Source organism: Choloepus didactylus, chromosome 9 (assembly GCF_015220235.1).
Source record: "Choloepus didactylus isolate mChoDid1 chromosome 9, mChoDid1.pri, whole genome shotgun sequence".
Classification (NCBI taxonomy): Eukaryota; Metazoa; Chordata; class Mammalia; order Pilosa; family Megalonychidae; genus Choloepus; species Choloepus didactylus.
In genome coordinates this window covers 107750393-107769989 of record NC_051315.1, presented here as the reverse complement: position 1 = coordinate 107769989, position 19597 = coordinate 107750393, and the positions used below count along the sequence as shown (strand labels likewise).

General features: G+C 36.0%; 1 protein-coding gene across 1 annotated transcript in view; it reads left to right on the top strand.

The window, feature by feature from the left end:
• Positions 1–19597, top strand: part of ABCA12 (ATP binding cassette subfamily A member 12) — a 176230-nt gene that overhangs the window by 91195 nt on the left and 65438 nt on the right. Inside the window, exons 9-15 of the mRNA XM_037849707.1 lie at positions 3253–3328; positions 7506–7624; positions 8629–8735; positions 13948–14204; positions 14298–14410; positions 15647–15771; positions 17440–17613. Coding sequence (XP_037705635.1) covers positions 3253–3328; positions 7506–7624; positions 8629–8735; positions 13948–14204; positions 14298–14410; positions 15647–15771; positions 17440–17613 — 971 coding nt within the window. The remainder of the gene's footprint in view (positions 1–3252; positions 3329–7505; positions 7625–8628; positions 8736–13947; positions 14205–14297; positions 14411–15646; positions 15772–17439; positions 17614–19597) is intronic.

Sequence of the window (19597 nt, the reverse complement as noted above, 5' to 3'; positions counted from 1 at the left end):
AAGTTAAAAAAAGTTTTCACAAAGGACAAAAGCTCAAAAGCTCATCAGTGCTTTAGAAGTCCAAGTAACAGCATTTCTTATTACCTGAAATGGCAAAATACTTTTCCTAGTGAACAATGTAACTCAGTTTTCAATTTGGACAATGGCCATGTCTCATGACTATGAATATACTAATGATTTTGGCAAGCATTAAAACATGTCATTTATGGTCAAGATGATATAGAAATATATCAAGGAAATATGTTATTATTCACAAAATTTTATGTGCTTAACTTTCGTTTGGTTGGTTTCTAATTTCATGTATTGCAGCATGATCAGTTTTGAGGTACCAATGTGCTAACATTAATGGCCATTGCTAAAAATCATCAACCCCAGACATACTTGCTTGAGCCTAAAAGTCAAGGCATTTGAATATTCCTCCCACATACAGCTATTAAAGCTTGTAATAAAACATTCTATTGAAAGTGATTAGGCCAAGTTAATGTCACTGAAACATGCTATTTATTTTTTTTAAATTAGTAGTGTCTGAAGAGAAGAGTAAAATAAGTGATTTTGCTCCCCTAGAAGAGCTGAATGAAAGCATTGAATTTATGGCATTTCTACGTATGCAGTGGCCATTTTAAAGCATCTTCACTTTCAATTTTCAGTGTGAATGCTGTTGCACACTCACTCTTTTTAAGATACAGCCTTCAGCTCATCCAGCTCTTTTAAATAATGAAAATAGTAGACAACATTTTTTCAGTCAGTGTTGAGTGCTTTATTATCTTAACTTCCTTTTATTCCCAGTACAACCTTATGAGATACAGTTATCCCATCTTACAGACAAACTGAAGGATAGGGAGGCTGGACACTTCACTCACATTACATATCCAGCAAGTGGTGAGATTCTCTCCCCTAAGCCAGTCCCTTGAGCTCTTTTTATCGACAGCCTCATTAGCGTGTACTCTCTGGGACACACACTTCCAGGGTATCTAACCGAGACATAGAACAATCTGCCACCACAAGTCCTCCCAACTACTCACACTTTTAGGCACTGATGGAGTTTGAATCATAATGCAAGACTCCTTTCCACATGATACATTTTCTCACAGCACTCCCCCATTCCTCTCTGTACTTTACTACCAACTTACTCCATCCCATGTCTATCTGATTCCACCTCAATTGGGAATTCACCTCAAAGTTTCTCCAGGAGCCTCCTCAGCAACCACAAAAACATGGAAATGCTAATAGGAGCTTGGGAAGAAGGTTGTCTTCTAACTTCCCTTCTTAAGCAATCTAATTTTCAGCCCTTCCCCAACCAGGAGCCCTGCTACACAGTTATGAAGCTTTAGTATTTCCTTTTATAAACACTGGAGTTTTTAGAGCAGAGATTACCTGTGTGACTCATTGAAGTTTGCTCTATTGCAAAGTAGTAAATTATATGAAATTATGTTTTTAAATAGAAAACTACCTTTCATGATGAAAAAGAGGTTATCTGTGTACTAGATTTCTATCTATGTTGATGTGTATCATTTTTAAATATGCCTAATCCTATAAACAAAAAAAGAAGTAAAATCTCACTTGTTAAATATCTGTAATATTTTCCATTTCATAAAAGACTATTTAGAACAGTATTTCTTCCAAGATATTTCACAGTCCTTAGTAGCCAGAGTAAAAAGTCCCTACTTAACTTAGGGTCAAGTTTTTCATTGGTATGTCTAAAGTTAATTTCTATTAGGTACTCATTTCAGTGGCTCGATGAGGAAGAGAAAGTCCATAACCATATAATATACAAATACCAATAAAATTGTTCAGCATCACATAGGAGTTCAAAATGGAGCAAGAGTTAATCTTGGAAAATCTCTTTTAAATGCCTGTACATTGCAAAAACGAATCTCAACAAAGTTCTATCCTTAATTATTCTATATATGGAAGCCAACAAATAATAGGTATTGCCATTATTAATTACTAGTTATTCTTGGGTATCTGGGTATCATCATTCTTGGTTCTTTAACTGATCCTGGTTACATTATAATAAAGGAGCAATGATATCTGGTTACACCTTGAACAAAGCTCAGGAAAACTCTGCTCTGCTGAATAGGAAAACTGAAAATGCAACTTGGCCAGTTCCTAGGGACAATTCACAGTATTTAAACATGACTGATACAGGAAGTTGACAAGGAAGTTTTAAATTTTGTGAAAGTCTTTTTTATACACAATGCTAATTTAAATAAACTAACTAGTCAGCACCAGAAAAAAAAATGTGGGATGATTGCATAGTTTTACATTAGGACCTTTTAGAAGGCTTTAGAATGCACTAACTAGAGACAGAGAAATAACTATTAAAGCTGGTAATAAAACATTCTATTGAAAGTGATTAGGCCAATGTTAATGTTATTGAAACATGCTATTTATTTTTTAAAAATTAGTAGTGTCTGAAGAGAAGAGTAAAGTAAGTGATACTGCTCCCCTAGAACAGCTGAATGAGAGCACTGGATTTATGGCATTTTTACATATGCAGTGGTCGTTTAAAGCATCTTCACTTTCAATTTTCAATGTGAATGCTGTTGCACACTTACTCTTTTAAGATACAGCCTTTGGCAGCAAGCAAATTAGTGTTCTATTCTACTTCTAGGGGCAATTCAGGGTGTTGAATTAGATCTTGTTTAGTTTCCATTAGACCCACCTTTATATTATTTGAGACCACTCAAAACAGCTCTGTTAACATTAGCCAATTTGCATTCTCAGCCACATTCAGTTGAGATCAGGGGCTGCCTTTTGAAAGGTGGGAAGTATAGATTACTGATGGCAGTTATTTCTAGACAGTTGAAGGCAAAAAAAAAAAAAAAAATCCAGTGACCCATAAGATTGAAATTGGCTTCATTTGATTGACAAATCACGTGGTAGTCAATCTTCACTGTAGTATTCAAGAGTCATCTACAAATACAGGGTTTGGGATAAAATAATGTTTTTATGTGCAGGGAAAGAATTTGATAGAAATGCAGGCATTTGACCATTGAAATTATTTTGATTAGTAGGCATCTATTTCCTATAAATATCCTAAATGCTCCCAACAAAAAGAGCATAGACATCTTTTGTAAAATGCTTTGGAAAAAAATTCTGGAAGCTTTCTGCATGCTCCTTTCCCCCCATTAATTTGACCTGGGGATGGTTTTTGCTAAGCAAAATACTACTACTACTACTAATATATATATATATATATATTTACCACAAATCTGCTAATTTTCACCTATATAATTATTATTAATTTAGGTGGCTCTGATAATGCAACATATATGTGGAATGAAAATGATGGACAGACACTATCCCCAAGCAGTCTGGCTGCACAGTAAGTCTCTTTTTGTTTACTTGTGTGTTTGTTCTAAATTGGTAGGTGACTTGGCTAAATAAGCAATCAAAACAACTCATAAACATAATTTTATCAGTGTGTAAGATGACAGAAAAGAAGAATTACCTATTGACTGATCTAAGGAGAAGAAAATACATGAAATGTAGTAAAATGGAATTTTGGGTGGTATTATTTGATGATATTTTTGAATAACACAACATGATCTCATTTCTCAGTTCTAAGATTTCATAACCAGATATAATGTGTCACGCTGGGATTGGTTACCTTACGTCTTTGTAAGAAATCTAGATGGAGATTCAATTTACAATTCTTTCAGGGTCTCTCTCCTTGAAGCATAAGAATCCAATTTCTCATATAACTATCTTTTTTCTTTTCTGTTTTTCAATATCAAGATATTTCTCATGCCCAAACAGGTAACACAAATATTTTTGCTTTCACTAGCATCCAGGTAGGCAAAATTATCTGTAGGCAATATAATTTTGCTCCCTTATCAGGTCATGTTTATATGATATCCCAGAAATAGGCAGTGGAGATAGCAGAAAGCAGAGCTTCTAATGACCGTTAATGTAAGCAGGTCCCTGAACTAGCTACAGTTGTTATGGCAGGAAATTCCAACTGTTTCCTGTAGTAACTGTAGTAGCTGATGGAGGTAAATTCCTAGAGTTCAAGGTAAACTCAGAGACTATATGGCCTGTTATGTAAAAGCTGCTTTAGCTTGATAAATTATACTGTTGAAATTCTTTGATTTTCGTCCCAATGGATATATTTTTGTTTTAATGGGAATTTGTACAAATAAGTACAAATGGCAGGACTTATTTTTAAGCCACTCCTTTCTTCTAAAATAGAGCCCAATGTAGCTCTTCTATAACAACTATAGTTGTTCGTAAATTTTTTTTTTTATTTTAATGAGAAGTTCTATTCTGAGTAAATCCTTCCGTAAACAACCACCTCCAGTTTCTGCTCTCACCTGCCTCTTCCTAGAAGGTGGCTGAACCAGGTGCTTCTCTCTTGCACCCGGGAGTCATCATCTCCTGGAACAACCAGGCATCCGAGAGCCACCGAGACCCCCCCCCCCCCGAGACCCCCTTGGGCAATTTCTCTCTAGCCAGGCAGCCATGTTCTAATTACCTACTCTTTTAAACACACTCTCTGTGTATCATCCAAAATAAAAAAGGAGAAAAAGAAAAAGGAGAAAACCTTTACAGTGAGACAACTGAATGCTTTTTGCTAAAGTCAGGTAGCTTTATCAGTGCCTTGAAGTATCCATAGCATTAAAAATGCTCGAGCTTCAGACCTGCGAATTCTGCGGCAAATGTAGTTAGCTGTTGACAGCTAGCTGACAGTTTATTAGAAAGAATTCAATACTTTTAAGATGGCTCTCATTGCGATTGATGAGGTTAAGGGATTTCTTATATTTGGACTTCCTTTCCATCCTTGGTTTAAGATAACCATGCTGGTATAAGAAAAACAAAAATTGGTCTTGATTTTTCTAAAGAAAGCTGTTCAAAGATACTTTTCCCTGCTGGCCCTTCTACTACGTTTTTGTTGTTATTCTGAGGCTATTACTTTTTATTGTTTTGCACACACATACCTTTTCTTGTATGCACTCTTGGGAAACAGGTAGGATTATGTATAAAGAACATATAAGTTAATTATTTGAAAGAATAATTGGGTGTGTATACCCAAACAATGGCATATAATTATGGAATCTTAGTTTTTGGAGTATATTAAATACATTCTGAAAATTCCTATCAATAAGATGTTCTAGATGAAAGTAAGAAAATGGATTAGATGATATCTCCAGGGTACTCCTTGTCCAACAATCTCTATTTTTAGCTTGATAATTCACTATGGGAATCTCTTATGCCATTCCACCTGGAAAATTAAGCCAATATTTTGCTGTTGAGCACTGCATCAGTATGGGAAATGTCTCTATGCTGTAATAACTAAGATAGAGAGGAAAAAAACACAAAAGAAGGAAGGGCAATGTTGGGAAGAGTGGGGAAAGGCTGGCGGGAGGTGAGGGATGATCTGCCTCACTGAGGCCGGGGTAGGGCCATGTGTGCCAGCCCAGAGATGCCTCACTGGCCACATGTCAGAAAAAACGACCAGCTTCTCTGCAGCTTCCTATATTTCTTTTCCTTACATCTTTACTCTTTCAGTAGCTATTAACTCAGGAGTATGACGTACAAAACACAAATGCTAGATACTCTGTGAAGAGAATGGAGTAGGGTGGGCAGAGGGGAAGATACAAAATTAAGTGGGTCATTCTTTCCAGTTGCTGGTCTTGAAACCTATCATTATCATTACAGACAAATAAAATAAATGGATCATTGTCCAAAAAAGAAACTAGATGCAGTATACCTAGAGTTATTCCTATAACCCCATTTTCCTCCCCCTGATGTTTTGGATTCCCAAATCTCATCCTCAGTTTAACTTAGGACTTTCTAATACTGCTTCCCATTTTCCTCCACATTCTTATATCAATTGTATATTCCAAAACACTTACTTAATTGTATATTCCAAAACACTTGTTTTTTTGGTTTGTTTGTTTTGTCTTAATTAAGAGAGTATTGTGGGTACATTGAAACTACAATAGATCATTGCTAGATCACAGATTTGACTTGATTCCGTGATATCATGAGTAGTGCCATAGTCCGTGAAACTTAATTTTGATAAGACATGGTTAGCCTATACAATAGGGTTAGTTTTGTCATCTGTCCCACACCTGTTGGGCTTTTAATAGTTATAACAGGATTTTGAAATTTCCTTGATAAATGGTTTCTTTTATTTAGGCCAGTAAATTCAATCTAAGAATACACTCTCCTGTCCTCCATTTGTGAATTCATAGATGGTATTGATTGCCTACAAAGAGGCTGACAAATAATCAGGCTGTCTAAAAGCTCAAAGGTCTAAGACAACTGAATGCAATATTATCTGAGGATCTATGGCCAAGGAAATACCTAAAAAAAAAAAAAAAGCAAAATGGGCATTATTCTGTTTTTTAAACACTGAAGCTATGAAGTATATTTAAATGAGGGTCAGCCATCTGACCAATTAGCTGTGCTATGACTGCCAAGTTAGACTTTTATTGGTGTTTTTTTTTCCTTTTTAGTTAAATCTCCTCAAGGATCAAAAGTTGTTAGCTCACATCTAAACACCCTGAGGCTTCAATAAACCTAATATACATTGTCTTGCATGTTTACTAGAATATGCCAGAATAAGACTTGCCCACCAGCTTTTTAATCAAGTCCAAGTTAGCCCCCCAACAGGACTGATTTATGTTTTGTGTCATTTGTTTCAAAGCAGATGGTCCCCAAATCAGTCATTAATAATTATTCTATTCTTACTGTACATAAAATTCAATAGTAGACATTAAGAGAAGGAGTTACAAAATACATAGAGGACACAAACCACAGTTGAAATGAGGGTGCATACTTAACTCAGACTTACATACATATGCCTTAAAAATCCTAGGCTATATCCTCACCTGCCAGTCAGTTTGCAAAGAAGTCAGAAAGGACACACTTGAGAACACTGAAGTGGTTGTTTAAAGACAAAAGGAACTTATATTGGTCAACTGGATTCCACCATTTCTTTGTAATCATAATTAAATGAAATTAAACTATAGCTATGGAATGTTATAAGTGGAAGGAATCTAGCAGATTGTCCCACCTCCTTACCTCTCATTTGACAAGAGAAGAAACTGAAGCCCACAGTGGGATGGCCAGATTTAGGGAAATAAAAAAAAGAAAAGAAAGATTTAAGATACAGGATGCATGGCACATGCTTATAACTAAAAAATTATTTGTTGTCTCTCTGAAATCCAAACTTAACCGGGAGTCTTGTATTTTATCTGGCAACTCTAGTGCAGAAATATTTGTTTTCATATAACTCTACATGTCTAGAAATGTTCTTAAGATCACTTAGGATGGGATATTAAAATAATTAAATATAAAGACAATGCACATGGAGAAGGTAAGTGTGCACAGAAACCAGAATAGTGGTTCCACAATGCAGTGTGAGCCTTTCATGGTGTATCAAAGCCTGAGTCAACCAGTGCTAAATGATCAGGGGACTAAAATGATCTCAACAAAATGGCTTTGCTTTTATTTTTATAGTGACTTCATGTATATGTTATTTTCTAATTCTATAGGCTCCTAATACTGGAAAATTTTGAAGATGCCCTCTTGAATATAACAACAGATAGTCCTTATACTCCTTACTTGACGTGTATAAGGAACATCACTGACAACGTGGCCAGGGGATCCCAAGGTAATACAATTCTTAATGGTCAAAAGATTTTGTATTATTTCTAATTCTGTTCTGAAGTCGTGAGTCTTTCCAGACTTTTCTTAAAAAGGAGAGAGAAAATAGAAAAATCTTGGTTTCCATATGTGTCAGTTTGATAATTTGAGATATGAAAAGAATATTTAATCATATTGTTGTATAGTTATTCCTCTTGCTGCTGATAGTACTGTCAGTGCCACTAAACAAAAACACCCATATTCAGAGTCATTAGGGGCTCACATAACCCTTCTCAACACTTTTCTAGACCCTGCAACATCTCCATTGTCAATTCCTAATGAAGAATGATAATATAGTGTTCCAAAAGCAGATGTAAATTACTTAGACAAAGGATTTTTTTGTGGCAGGCTATTTTTGCTTCCTATCCTCACACCCATTATTGTCAATTTTCTGCTTACATAGGTAACCACGAAGATTGCCTCTAGTCCAATGTTTCCTTATTTTTGTTTGTTTAAGAGAAAATATCTATTTTCTTATATTTTCTTGGAGATACACATTCTTTTCCTACACCAAAATAGTTTTGTTTTTTTGAGACTTAATGGCAAATAGCATAGCAAATACTTAAGCCTGGTCTCTGTTTACCAGCCATGAAATAATCAAGGTTAGAAGGGTATATTTTTGTTAAAGTGATTATACAACTTATTCTTCCCCAAACGTTTCAAATTAATAATGTATACAAAAAGTTAGAAATAAAAACATATTCAGTTCACAAAGAACCAAAATGTGTAGCACCATTGTTGGAAATATTTTTTATCTCTATGCAAAATATCACTGAATATTTTTAAAATGATGAATTCTATTGTCTCCATGGTTCAAGAAAAGGTTAATTTTCATTCATTTCATATTTAGATTAAACTAGGCTACTATCTTAGAAAAAAACTTAGTAATACATCAGAATAAAGATGTTTTTCAAATGTGTATCCTAAATGACCTTGTGATTCACATAAATAACTTTTCCCCCTTTTTTACAGAAAATCTAAGACTCCTACAGTCCGCAATTCGATTTAAAAAATCTTTTCTTCAAAATGGTTCCTTTGAGGATTACCTCCCTCTGGTTCCTGAAGTCCTAAAATCAAAAGTAAGCCACGAAAGAAATAAATAAACCTCAACACTTCCTGCAATGCTTTGGCAAGATACAGTCTAAATGTCTAAATTTTAAAGCTGTGTTTTGTAAATAGTGATCCTATTTTGACTCTATCTAGTGCTAGGGATAGACTGAAAAAGTTTTCTGGTGCTATATTACGTTGTTTTGTTTATAATCCGTGGAGATCTCTGCATGAAATGACACATAAGAGCAGAATTGTAGCATGCACATACATAAAGGAATGGTTAATGATCTAGTTAATTATTATGTTTGATAATTTGACAAAGACTTCATAATATGGCCTCTAATTTGGGATCTTCTTAGTTGCTAAATCTATAAAAGTGGATTTTGAAAGCTAATGCTGTAGACTTTACAATATACAAAAATCTCAGAATTTGACCTGTCCTATTTTTCTTATTGCCATCAGAAGCAGAAACTAGTAAATCATATTAAAGCGTATGATACTGAAGGAAGGGAGAAAAGCAACCCTCCAAAATTTAAAATTCTGAATTGGTTCATGTTTATTTATCTGTCCATTATTCCTTGTTTAGCTCATGCATACATCATGAAATTTACTTCATGTCTTAAATAAGTGTATTAAATTTTGAAAGCAGCTCTCCTAGTAAGAACAGCAGTTAATTGGATTTATGTAGTCAGAGACAAAGTAAAATTAGAACTCATTTATTCAGGGCCAGCCAGATGACTTGCTGTATGGTCAACATGGTATAATTAAGCAAGCATGCAAAATATTATGTCCATGTATATTACAAATAAATATGCTCATTAGATTACCTACATATAAGCCCTAGTCTTCTACATGAATCGAAATTTCTAATGTTCTTAATTTACCACTGTCTTTATTTGTTTGTGCGAACAAAAAGGAAATTAGGCATTCATCTGGAAAATTCCTACTTGTTCTTCAAAGGCAAGTTACTCATTCCATAACATCAGGGTATCCCCTTTCTCTCTGATTCTCAGCCCAGCTAATGACTTTGTAATCTGTACATCTATACTATTTGCCCTATTTGTTTATTATTTATTCTATCCGTCTTCTGTGCTCCTGTAAAACTAACTCATAGTGCTTATAATCAGTCCAGTTGTGGAGCTGGAGGAGCAAACCAGCAATTGCAATACAGTGAGATAAGTGCTGTGGTATGTGAGTGGGCAGGATTCTGTGTATGGAGGTGTGATACCTAACTCAGATTGCAGAGGATGGAGGTGGAGAGCAGGAACTTCATGCAGGAGATAATACTCTGAATCTTGATGGCTGTGTAGGATTGGATTGGAGCTGTACATTCCAGGCATAGGAATCTGCATTTTTAAGAAGTCGGAGGCAAGAACCAGAATGACAGGTATAGGTTACCTGGAGTCACGCACCTGGCTGGAGCAGAGCTTGTCAGAGAGTCAGGACAGGGGGCTGCAGTAGGAGACTGGGCCCAGATCCCCAAAGCCTTTTTATGCTTAGTCAAGGAGTTTGAATTTGATCCCGAAAGTTGTGAATTTGAAGAAGGTTAAACGCACATTTTAGGAAGAGATCTTTAAAGGAGAATTAAGGAGGCTAGATTGGAGGGAAGCCAAGCAAGCTATTTTTTGCAGTTATCTAAGCAAGAAGTAATGAGGGCCTGAGCTGTGTCAGTGGCAGAGAGAAGAGGGAAGAGAGAGCTTCAAGAGCTATTTAGGAAGTTGAAATGATGCAATTGGGCACCAGTGAGGGAGAGTAGCCTCTGATGATAGTGAGATTTCTGATTTTGGAATTTATAATTTGGCATATAATTTGTGGTATATGTATGGTCTATTTCCCTCACTAGAGTGCAAACTCTAGAGAAATTATATCTTCTTCATTCTGGTAGCCCTAAATAGAAGCACATAGGAGGAGGTAACAGCTTGACTCATGAGTGTATGAACAAATGAGGGTGTTAAAGGACAGCACTTGAGATGCAATTGTGTTACTTAGGCAATTATTCATTAGTTACAAAGTAACCAAGAAGCACATAACATACAAGGAAATTGAAACGGTAAATTCTCAATCATTTACACCAATGGAATGGAAAAGAGACTAAGGTCATTTAAAACAGCATCCACATTTCGAATATACTTCTCCCCTTGAGGGTTACATTGTGAAGCTGCAGAAATGGAAACAAAACTACAGCCCTTGTCCCTTGGGGGCAGAAAATCCATTGTCATTTGTCATAAACATGGTCACTCGTTCCAGTAGACAGAACCTGTTCAGTCCTGACCACTAGCTCCATAAGGAACATGGCTTAGGTCTGTCCTTTCACAGCTGAATTCCGACATTTGGCACTGAACTCAACACATGCAAAACATTACTGAACATATTACTGAAAGAATGAAGACAAATTCCTGCAGTTTTACGTCTAGAGGTGCTTCTACTTCCCTGCTTTGCCCACCCTGGTCACTGGTATCCTGATTACAAGTTAGGTAGGACCCACCCATTCTAAACATTTATTTAGTGTATTCCTAAAATGGTTTATACCCTCCCAAATGCCAAATGTCTGCCATTCACTGGAGGCTTCTTCCATTGTTTACAGCCCTCTGTGCTAGCCTGAATATTCTGTTCTTCTTAACCTTTGTGTATTAACCTATTCATTGCCCTTTTTTATCTCCTTCTGTCCAGTCCCTTTAGTGGGAAGAATGCCTTCCTGACTGGGAACGTACATAAAATGATTTTCTCTGAGCAGAAATATAGATACCACAATATTTTTACTGTAATACCTTTGAATTTTAAAATAGGCCTGCCTCCTCCTCCCTTAACCCACCAAAGAGCCCAGCGGTCTTGCTGTTTCACCCTTTTATATCCACAATGTTGTAAACTCTTCACCATCAGGTCACTTATAATTCTTATGCAGAGACGTTTCGGAACCATTAGGCACTGGGGAGTTCAGTCACAGCCGGAAGTAGTTATGGGTCATTGTTTAGTTTAAGGCCTGAACTCTGACTCACCATGTAAACTAGGGACATGATAAAGGAGAGAAAGAAAATCTGCAGTCTGGAGTTGGTGCAAACTTTTTTGAAGAAAGAACCACAATTCTTTGAATTTGTGTTGATTATTAATAATCCACAAGGCTTCAAAAAATTTAATGCATTTATTGTTCTTAGAAGAAAGTAATAAATGACGACAGCCACTGAATGACCATAAAGTTGCTCTTGGTGGATGTGCCCCTAAGAGCATTCCACTTTATTGACCCTGAATTGAATTATTATTTCAGAGAACCAACTTACTTCAACAGGGAGGCTGGATTACCAGCTTCTCCTTTTATAACTTTTTTCTTATCAAACCAAGTGTTTCGGGTTGCTAAAGCTGCCAGAATGGAATATACCAGAAATGGGTTGGCTTTTCCAATGGGGATTTATTAGCTTGCAAATTTACAGTTCTAAGGCCATGAAAAGTCCAAATGAAGGCATCAAGAGGTAGATAACTTCTCTGAGGAAAGGCCGCTGGCATCCGGGGTTCCTCTGTCACATGGGAAGGCACATGGTGATGTCTGCTGGCCCTTCTCCTGGGTTCTGGTTTCAAAATGGCTGTCTCCAAAATGTCTCTGAGCTTCTGTCCTCTCATAAAGGATCCCAGTGAAGGATTAAGACCTGCCTTGAATGGGCTGGGTCACATCTCCATGGAAACAACTGAAACAAAGTTCCCAGCCACAATAGGTCTGCCCCCACAGGGATGCATTAAAAGAACATACACTTTTCAGGGTACATGGCAGATTCGAACCAGCACACCGAGATTAAGCTATATGGAGATTTACTGGTTTCCCATGCATGTACACCAAACTTGCCATTAAGAAATTAGTCTCCATTGGGTAAAAGTCATTCAAATTTACTATACCCTCAAATGCTCAAGTAAAGCAACTATCTTGGGCCACCAATGTTTATATTTTTTATTTAAGAAAATACCAAACAATAAGTCACTGGAGGATGCTGCATGGAGATTTGGTTCTATTCATTAGAAGTAATTGATGACATCTAGTATGTGGAAAAGCAAAGGAAGGAATAGGGCGGCAAATGTCATTAAAGTTGGTAAAACACTTAGGTCTACAGCAGGATGGAAAATTTCTCATAGCAATAAGCCCAGTAAGTATAATTTTAATACGTATGAAACCATTCTAGAGAATTCAAATCCAAAAGTCAATTAGAATATAAAATATAGTGGAAAATAGCCCAAAGATATATGCTATCTAAGATGATCAGTGTTTAATTGCTACTGTCTATGTGTAGTTACTATAAAACTCTTATTAGAGACGCAGCATTGTGCCTGTCTCATTTGCTATATAGAAAGAAATATTCCTAAACATTTGCCTGTACCATAAAATATTTCATTTCTGTCAAAATGTAATTTCTGATTGGAAGCTGAGCTGCAATGAATGACATCTGTATTTGTTTCTTTAGACGTTGCTCCAAATTATTTGACTTCTTAAAAGGAATAGCTCAAGGGTAGCTTCCAAGCACAACCAAACTGGCTTTCCCAGAGGCAAAAATTTTTTTCCCCAGGAGTATGACTTGGGGATATGTCTTCGAATTGCACACAGCATAGTGAATCAGAGAGGAATAGAGTTGAAGGATAGGAAATTGGCTGATTTCTGTTTTTCTTCTTTTCCTCTGGGTGTGGCATTTTAAGTCCTTCTAAGCACTTCCACAGAACAAAAGCCCCTAGTTTTTCTCAGTAGGTATATAGAGGGTAGACGATAATGTCAATAACAGCAGAAGCTTCCGAAAAAACAGGAATTTTAAATGCTGCCTTATTAGAATGCTTGTGATTGTCACACTGAAGTTTAAGAAAGGCCTTTTAAAGAAACCCCTAACCCAACCTGCTTTGCTGTCTGCCGTAACGCATGAAATAAATTAAAATACAAAATCAATTGAAGCACTTGTGATTTAAATTGGATAAAACTATATTAGATTATTTTAACTTGTAAATCTACAAGATATGAGTACAGATGAGGAAGACATGTTTAATAGGTCCAAAGGTCCAAAGGTTTTTGAAAATTCTTAAAGAGAGCAATGAACTCAATGAACATAGTAGCAATGAACAACATAGTGCTTTGCAGTAAAAATAATGCCAAATACCAACTAAATATTAGGATAATGTAAATATCTGGGATATTGTAACTAATCTTTAGGATATTTAGGACAAATATTTTGGATAATGCAACTAATCTATTTTCCACTCTTTCCCCCTCTTGGAAAGCTGTCTCAACTTCGAAACTTGACCGAACTTCTTTGTGAATCTGAAACTTTCAACTCAATAGAAAAAACTTGCCAGCTTTCTAATTTGAGCTTTGGGAACCTGTGTGAAGAGAGTGCGTTTCATGTGCAATTCCTCGAAGCAGCAGAACTCAGCACTGACATAGCAACTGGCTTACTGTACCATGATAATATCATCTCTAAAAAGCTAAGGGATTTGCTTACTGGATATCCCAGCAAAATTAATTTTAATATGGATTGGTATGTTTTCCAATTGTTTTCTTCCTTGGTGAAATCCCTTTTCAAAAAGTCGAAATGACTTGTTCAATTTTTTTCTCTTCTGTTTTACTCCAGGTTTCTAGAAGAGGCATTGCAAATGAATTACTTGGAAAATATCACACGGCTAATGCCAACCATAGAAGCCATGCTGCATGTTAATAACAGTGCAGAAGCTTCTGAAAAACCAGGTGGATTTTCCCATCCAAATTTGAATGCTATCTTATTAGAATGCTTGTGATTCTTCATACTGCAGTTTAAGAAAGCATTTTTTGAAGTTCCCAACCAAAACTGCATTACTGTTTGCCCTTACACATGAGAAACCAGAAGCTTTCAAATATTGGTACTTGTCTAAAGTAAACACACACAGAGTTAGCATGGAACAAAAGAGGGAAATTTGAAATCACAGCAAAAAAAATCTTCAAACATTGGACTAGTTAGTCTATTCACCTTTTGTTTCTCTGATATATTAAAGTGCATTTGATGGTTGACTGCAAGGGCTAGTATGAAAATTTATTTGCTTCCATGAGAATAATCTGCTTTAAAAAAAGAAAAAAAGATGTACTGCTATCTATAGAAATCTCTATTCAGAACCTTCTTGAGTATTCTGGGCATGACGTATCATGCAATACATTTCTTTTTTGCATAATACCTCAATACTGAAAAGAAAGGCATTCAGAATTTTGGTCAATAGGCAGCCATAAAATTGAAAGGACACTAAGTCCAAAAATAAAAGAAGGTACATTTGCATGAGGGATACGTAACGTAAAAAATCGAAAGGCATTTGCAGAATAGAGATTGGAATCTGCTAAAATAAGATAAAATTATTGCTTGTTATGCATTAAAGGACCTAGATATTGAAATAATTATAATCACAATTCTAAAACAGTATGTGGAGTTAAATGTATTCTATTTAAAAGTGAGATAATGATTGTGAAAACTATAAACTGTAGTGTGTCATGCAAAGTTAAAGAAAAATGCTCTGTGGCATTATGTTGTGGATTTGGCAGACCTTTCCTAAATTGACAATATTATATGGTTCCAGGTTAAAAAGCAATTTTGAATTTGCTTGATGTTTTAAATCAAATGAAGAGAGATTTATTTAGCACATTATGTGATCAAAGTCTGGGAGGAAACCAAATTTTCCTTGAATCAACCATGAGTTTTAGACCTCTAAGAAAAATTTATAATCCAGAGCAATCTGTTGCCTTGGGTTAATGATATTATAATAGGAACAAGTTTAATTCAGATGGAAATAGATCCTAAAACTGCGGTGTTTGCCAAAACGGGAAGACATCTGTTTCTGACACAGGGTGTGTATGTTGAATATATGTTTTAGTCTAGAAGGTTTTTCTATGTTAGTATGACTAAAAAGAATTATATTGCAGCCAATCCATGGGTTTGTTTGTTGTTGTTTTCCCTTGCAGGCCAGTTACTAGAAATGTTTAGAAACATTGAGGAGCTGAAAGAAGAACTGAGGAGAACAACAGGAATGTCCAACACGAGTGTGGACAAGTTGTTAGCCATTCCCATCCCTGATAGGAGAGCTGAGGTGGGGTGCAATTTTAATCCACTCTTTAAAGCTTTAAATAGCATTTAGTATTTGGTGAGCAGTGATCAGTAAAATACTGACAAGTTTCATGCAAATCTAGGGAATTTTTCCACAAATAATAAAATTATGAGGCCTAATTCTTAGGTGTAGATAGAAGAGAAACGTTGAAGCAAGAATATTGTCATTTCCTTTATTTTTCCCTACTCTTTGCCTCCTTTGTTCTCCTTTTCTTTACCTCCACATGGCTTTCTTAAATAATGGATGCCACCAATAGTTCTTTATATTCACTCTTGCAATCACATTGTCTGAGCTAAATTGCACATACTTTTATGATTATATTGTAACTATTATGATGATATCAAAATTAAACGTCAGTAAACTAGTTGGGAAAACAAGCAGAGAGACCATTTACAATTTGTTAAAGCTGAAATAAAAATGAGTACTCCTGATTACTTTTTAAAAGTCCCAAGTTATGTAGACAAGGCATAGTATATAAAATAGATGTGGTCAAGGGTACTCTGAATAAAATTTGTGGTTATAGTAAACATTTTGGGGTATGAAAAGGAATTACAACATTTCATTATAGGCTGATAATAGGATTTTCCACTTGAAATGTCTTATGTTTTATCTCTTTTCCAAGTCCATTGTCTGGAAGCATCATAGAAAATTTTCAAAAGTGCTGCACAGCTTATGGCTTCATCCATTCAGAACTTACATGTGACAGTGTGGCATTTCTAAGCACACCCCAGTTATTCTCCAATATTGGATAAAGTTTTAAAAAAGCTTTTAAGGCTGCCCTTTGGAAAATTTTAGATTAATCCATATCATTTTAATTGATTCTCCCATAAAAAAGTTAAAATCACTTTGCCTCCACTTTTCTGCTTCTTGTTCTAGCAAACAGTATTCGATCATCTTTTCCCTTTGATTTCTTCTTTTGCTCATTGGATCCTAAGATCTAATTTTACCAATCATGCTTTTGGCTTCTGAACAGCAGGTTTACTTTGGTAAATAAACACATGGAAGTGAAGATTATGAGTTCTTCATACTTTTAAAGGAAAGAGAGGAAATGTTCTACAATCGTTAAGCTCATAAACTTTTTTCTTTATTTTAACTTTGTGGCAATAAAGACTGTCTCACTTCCTGTATTCACACCTCACTTTCCACACAAACTAATATTACTGTCCAGGATGGATTATTCATGTTATTGTTTGATAATATTTTGGGCGTTTTTGCTTTGCTCTTCATCTCTGGACCCAGACTTTATTGTGCAGGATTATAACTTAGAGTGATTATAAAAATGAAATGCAATTTGAATTAACCAAGAGTAAAATGAACCAAGGTAGCCTGAGTCTTACAGTAATGGTTTCCCAAATTTTACTCCAAACCAATTATCTTTCTTGGCACCCCTATTCACTCAGTTTTGTTCAAGTGAGAAATCTGGGCATCACCCTGGTCTCATCCCTCTCTCTTTTTCTCACTTTATTTTCTTAAGCTTTCCAGTAAAGTATGGCCTCTATATTGCTTCATTGATAGTAATTAATGTTTTAAATAAAAAGCTATTTCATTCTTCTAGATAATTTGTCATATTTTTAATGAAGTCTGAGAGTATAAAGAAAAGCCATTCAAAATGATTAACAGCTGAAATCGTTTTCTTTCACCAACTTGCAGATTATTTCTCGACTGTTCTGGCTGCATTCTTGTGATGCCAATACCACCAATCCCAAACTGGAGGGTGCAATGAAGGAATTCTGCAACCTATCTCTTCTGGAGAGGTCCCGTCAGTCTTACCTCATTGGACTTACTCTTCTGCACTATTTAGACATTTACAACTTCACATACAAGGCAAGCTGCTGTTGGTGGGATCTTTTTTACATTCATAGTTTAATATAAAAATGTTTGATTTCAAATGTATTCTCTGTGATGACATTAGAAATGAAATCCATTTACACAGCTTTGGGGATCATAGCATTATTTTAGAGCTAAATGGGACCTTAGAGATCATATATTGCAATTTCCTCACTTCAGAGATGAGGAGACTAATACTGTTGCCTTATTAGCTGTCAGTTTGTATATTCACAGTTTGTGTATTCTCAGTTTGTGCATTCACAGTTTGTGTACATATTAAATTTAATATATACTAAAGTGTGAAATACAAATGTCATGATTATTTTTATAGTGAATATGTATTAGTTTGGGTAGGATAAAAATAAAAATTAGAACAAAGTTTTGTTTTGTTTTCTAAAATAAAAATATGGGTTTTTTTAGTATTCTTTAAAAAAAACCTTGTTTCCTTCATCAATTTAGATAAAGGCTATCATTACTTATCCGGTAGAAACAAACAAATGGCCACTGTAAGTACTTGGTAAAATCAGCAGTGACTCCATCTTGCAATAAATAGTTGTTTTAGGAGTACTTATTTATTAAATAACTAAAAGAAAATATAAACATAAAAATAACTTTTTAAATAGAAACAAAGAAATGTTTATGTGCACTCAAATCTGTGCTTGGATAAAAATATTTATACTATTGGAAGCACAGAAAAAACTATTTCTCCCATTAGAGTTAAAAAAAAAAAAAAAAAAGAAGTGACAAAGCCGACTTAGGTTGTGGTGACATGATAGCAATGGGGGTGAAAATGTTTTAGGACTAGTGATAAGTACCTGTTCTGAGCCATCATCATCTCCTACCCATATTTCTGTCCTGGCCTCCTAACTGGTTTCCCTGCCTCGATCCTTGTCCTCCTGTCTTTACCACCCCCCATAAAAAGTCTGAGTGATCCTTTTAAAACTGAAGTCACATTATGTCGCTCCTTTGCTCAAAACCTTCCAATGGCTCCCCATTTTGTCCAAGTAAACACTCAAATCCTACAGGACCTTCATGATCTGCAATCCCTCCCTCTCTCTAAAATCTCATTTCTTCCTTGGCTGCTTTGTGGGTCTGTACCAGTTTGTATATATTATGTCACCCAGAAAAAGCCTTGTTCTTTGATGCAATCTTGTGGGGGCAAACATATTAGTGGGGATTAAGTTGGAATGGTTGGATTGGATTGTTTCCATGGAAATGAGCCTCACCCAACTGTGGGTGATAACTCTGGATAATTTCCATGGAAGCGTGGCCCCACGCACTCAGTGTGGGCCTTGATTAGTTTACTGGCCCATATAAGCTCAGACAGAAGGAGTGGGCTTGCTACAGCTAAGAGGGACACTTTGAAGAATGCCCAGGAGCTGAGAGAGGAGCTGCAGATGAGAGACAGTTTGAAGATGGCCATTGAAAGCAGACTCTTGATCCAGAGAAGCTAAGAGAGGACAGACGCCCCAAGAGCAACTGAGAGTGCCATTTTTGAGGAACTGCAGCCTAGAGAGGAACGTCCTGGGAGAAAGCCATTTTGAAACCAATACTCTGGAGCAGATGCCAGCCACGTGCCTTCCCAGCTAACAGAGCTTTTCCAGACACCACTGGCCATCCTCCAGTGAAGCATTAGCAAACCAGAACAGGGTCCAAGACTGCTCTGTGGCACCACTCCCACAGGCACCCCTCATGCCTATTTGCCTTTGCTAAACCTTGGCCTTCGCAATGAGGCCTATTTAAAATGCCACCCTATTTGAAATGCAAACAACTCTACCTCTCAAATCCCCTTTCCCTGCTCTATTTGTTTTCAGTTGCACTTCCAGCATACCATATATTATATTCAATTTTCATTTTTGTTATTTTTCTGCTTACTCCCACTAGTATGTAAGATCCATAAAGGCTTCTCTTTTCACTGAACTATTTCAAATGTCTAGAACAATGCCTGGCCCACAGAAGAACTCTACAAATACTCCTAAAC